Source organism: Olea europaea, chromosome 11 (genome assembly GCF_002742605.1).
Source record: "Olea europaea var. sylvestris chromosome 11, O_europaea_v1, whole genome shotgun sequence".
Taxonomy (NCBI): Eukaryota; Viridiplantae; Streptophyta; class Magnoliopsida; order Lamiales; family Oleaceae; genus Olea; species Olea europaea.
Window position 1 is genome coordinate 2,427,574 of NC_036247.1, and position 3,940 is coordinate 2,431,513.

The window sequence follows — 3,940 nt, forward strand, 5'->3', positions numbered from 1 at the left end:
GGTACAATTCTTTCATATGGATTCATTATAAAGTCGTGCCATGCTCTATCTTGAAGATGTATTTTTTTTTTTTTTTTTTTTAAGTCAACATATCTCAATTTCTAGGTACCACAAAGCTATGCCCGCTTTTGTAGCTAAAAATCTCTTGTTTTATTTTCTTTCCGCAAATGTGCAAACTTACAAAATTATTTTGCTTTTACTCTCACTGGCGAACAATATGTTTTTAATTAAAATCTTTTGCACATCCGGTAAAAAAAAAAAAAAAAAAAAGAAAACCCCTTTGCACAAAGCTCATTTATCTTGGGTATGTAACTTCCTTGAATGTTCCAAATTTTGTACTTGAACTTTGATGTAAACCGCGTTTATATTCTAATGTGTATTAAATTTATTCTACATATATTTCGTATATAATTTTAAATGAGTTTATTGTTCATACTCGTATTTTTTCTAGAGAGAGGGAAAGTTGTCGAAACAGTTGGCAGCCGTTGGAATTTGAGAAGTTGGTAGTTGGTGGTACTTTATAATAAAAAGCAATTTTTTAACGTAGTTTAGTCTAAATTTGTTGACAATAAAGTTCCAATTAATGGCGGTGATAAAATGATTATTACTTTTGATTAAGACACATGTTTAAAGAAAAATGTATGCTGAGTCATTCGAATCCGAATTTATATGAAAAAAGATATTAATATTATTATATTCCCACGCTTTTTGGTATTAGTTTCTTGTTGTTTTCATATCAAATATTTTATTTCTAAAGTGACCTTATATTTTATACATATACTTGCAATAATTTATATCTTTTGATTAATTTATTGTCATTGAAAAAGACTATCTACTTTTTATCTTCATATTTTTTTCTATGTGCTAGTCAATTTTGTCAATTTTCTTGTGGTAAACTTTTAATCTTAATTAAATATTTTCTTTTATTTTATATAATACCCCACAAACTAATTTTATATTCAAGATTAGTAATTGTATTTTCAAGGGTTGCTTATGTTTCTTCTTGTAGGTTTTTGTTACGAATATATTAAATTAATTGCGAAGTACTTATAATTATGATACTCCACGCCTTTGATCCTCTATATATCTTTATTTTTGAATGTTGCAAATTGATTAAACCAAGATTATAAACTAGATTCAAAATTAAAATTGAAAAAAAAAAAAAAAAAGGCTCTCCTAGGAGGAAAAATAATAACAAAAGTGGGGTTTTCCATGTTCATGCACTTTCACGTGGGTCCCACATGTTTTCTAGATAAGATAAAACGAAGCCTTTATATGTGGCATGTTGACAAAGACTTGAATTGATTTGAAACTCAATCCCTTTAGTAACATTTGGTATTTTTCTTCCTTTTTTGTGTGTGTATAATGTTCTTCTTCGATTTTCTCCTTAACGATTTTTTTGAATGCCAATCATACTTTGTGTCCTTTTATATTTTTGGATGCATTAATTAAATACGATCCAAAATCTACATAATATTTTCTATAATCATATCAAATCTTTCAACATATAAAACATGTCGAACGGGATAGTGGGAGAGCACAATTAATTATTTGTTGTTTGTTCATAAATTTTCTTAATTAGGATTTCTGAATATGAACGAATTCTAGCTCTGACTACTTTTCTTATTTTCTTTAACAGATAATGGTGAAGCAAAGTATCTGGTGGCTTTACCGCATGGGCCTTAAGAAATTGCTTTCCAAGTCACAAATTGTTCAGCCCATTTCGGGAAAAATTCAAGAAGTTGAGCCCAGTGGGCCAGATACTGAAGATGAAAAGTACATATCTTGGCTGGTAAGTAGAACATTAGGAAGTCATCCGAGGATGTTACATGTTTAATGTTGTACTAATTTGACACATAAGCTATCATCTCACTTTGAAGTCCTCTTTGTTTCAGAAGGAACACCCTTGTGCACTAGCTTCATTTCATCAGATGATGAAACCTGCAAAAGGGAAGCAAATTGTCGTGTTTTTAGATTATGACGGGACTCTTTCACCAATTGTGAATGATCCAAACCGTGCCTTCATGACTGATCCGGTAAATCTCAGTACTTCTATTACTGATCTCAAACTCATTCCACATATACGATTTATTTAGATTAAAAGTTTGCGAAATAAATTTGTAGATGCGCTCGGCTCTGAATGATGTAGCAAGGCGTTTTCCAACAGCTATTATAAGTGGTAGAAGTCGAGACAAGGTTACTAATTATTAACGTTGTATCATATCAAGTGATTCATTGTCTTTTTATTCCATTTTAATGATTTTCTTTTGCACGTTATCAGGTGTATGCATTTGTGAAGTTGGATGATGTTTATTATGCTGGGAGCCACGGGATGGACATAATGGGGCCTCCGTTGCAAGTTAAGTATCACCACGACAAGTATCAGATTAACGCTCAAGATGAAAAGGTCAGTTTCTGCATGATCTTACCTACATAAAAGTAGCTTTTTTAAGCACAGCCAAACATGCTTTTAGACCAACTACGCATAGATAACTGTTGCCTCGAAAGGATAACACGAAGGAAAAGCTGAGATCCCTGTCATCAAACATTTGTCATAATGATTTTGCAGGGTAAAGAATTCACTATCTTCCAACCTGCTCAGGAGTATTTGCCCTCAATTGAAAAGGTGATTTTACTTATTTTTGCTTAAGCACTGTCTATATATGGTTAATTTATTGGATGAAGAAATAATGCTTGATGTTTCCAATATTTTCTGTAACAGATGTTAAAGGAATTGAAAACCCGAACCTGCAATATAACGGGCGCTTTTGTAGAGGACAATAGGTTCTGTATTTCTGTGCATTACAGGCATGTCTTGGAAGAGGTACTAAAACATACAATAACATGGTATTTTCTGTCAGAAAAAGGAATTTATATTCGACTTCATGAGGTTCGTTCATCTAATATTCAGGATTACGAAGCCCTGGAACAGATAGTTTGGTCAGTACTTTCCGACTATCCTTGTTTCCATATGACTCGAGGCAAGAAGGTTATGGAGATTAGGCCATCGATCAAATGGAATAAGGGGGACGCTCTCGAGTACTTGCTTGACACACTGGGATTTTCCAACTCCAGTAACGTTCTTCCATTTTACCTCGGTGATGACAAAACTGACGAAGACGCTTTCAAGGTTTTCATCCAAAATTCAATTTATTAAACATATTCAGTCTGATCATAACTATTTTGCATTTGATTTCTTAATGTTGTAACATTTCTTGTTTGATTGATAGGTACTAAAGAGAAGAGGGCTAGGTTATCCCATAGTTGTATCTTCAGTCCCAAGGGAAACCTCGGCTTCATATTCTCTACACGATTCATCGGATGTCTTGTCTTTTTTAATACATTTGGCAAGGTGGGGAGAGACATCGGCCTAGTGGATCATCTTATCAAGACGTATTGCTCTATATGACTTGCACTTGCTTTTTAGGTATAGTTGTTCGTAATGAAGGTTTTTAGAGATAGGTCAAGAATTAGATGGAGATTCACAGGCGCATTTTTTTAAGCCGCCGTGTATTCTCCCATTCAAACGACTACTATTATTATCAACAACTTGCAGTTGTATATAGTTCATGAATTCAGTGGTTATGCAATAATTTTATCTTTTTCTTTCCAACTTCTGTCATCATTTTAAATTTGTGATTAGAATGCAAAAGGAAAATTATCCAAAGTTCCATCACCACTTTTGATTTGATTCGACTTCTCTTTACAACGTCTATCTATCGTGCCATGACCGTGCTTATTTATTCACTTATGTCGTGGAAAAACATAGTTGACAACAAACATTTTGATACAACCAAAAAAAGAACCCACAAACTTGATTGGATGTGTAGACTCATTTGGCTTCTTATATGATAGATAAACCTCAAAACCTTAACTTTATGTTCTAAATAGGTAATCTACTAACTTTCAACTAGATAAGATGTAATATAGGATTTAAAGG

At 32.8% G+C, this 3,940-nt stretch overlaps 1 protein-coding gene across 1 annotated transcript; it reads left to right on the forward strand.

The window, feature by feature from the left end:
- Window positions 1-1,152: 1,152 nt before the first annotated feature.
- Window positions 1,153-3,613, forward strand: LOC111402950 (probable trehalose-phosphate phosphatase 2). The gene is made up of 8 exons (XM_023031279.1): window positions 1,153-1,792; window positions 1,896-2,036; window positions 2,125-2,196; window positions 2,282-2,407; window positions 2,570-2,626; window positions 2,723-2,824; window positions 2,912-3,130; window positions 3,231-3,613. The coding sequence occupies exons 1-8, from the start codon at window positions 1,643-1,645 to the stop codon at window positions 3,372-3,374; spliced, it is 1,011 nt and encodes a 336-aa protein (XP_022887047.1). The 5' UTR covers window positions 1,153-1,642; the 3' UTR covers window positions 3,375-3,613.
- The last annotated feature ends 327 nt before the right edge of the window (window positions 3,614-3,940 follow it).

What these genes read in the sequence shown, in the direction of transcription:
- LOC111402950 (XM_023031279.1), top strand. Translation starts at nt 1,643, where the DNA reads ATGGTGAAGCAAAGTATCTGGTGGCTTTACCGCATGGGCCTTAAGAAA. An exon ending in ATTTGCCCTCAATTGAAAAG is followed by an intron (nt 2,627 to 2,722) that starts GTGATTTTACTT and finishes TTTCTGTAACAG; the next exon opens with ATGTTAAAGGAATTGAAAAC. An exon ending in ACAGGCATGTCTTGGAAGAG is followed by an intron (nt 2,825 to 2,911) that starts GTACTAAAACAT and finishes TCTAATATTCAG; the next exon opens with GATTACGAAGCCCTGGAACA.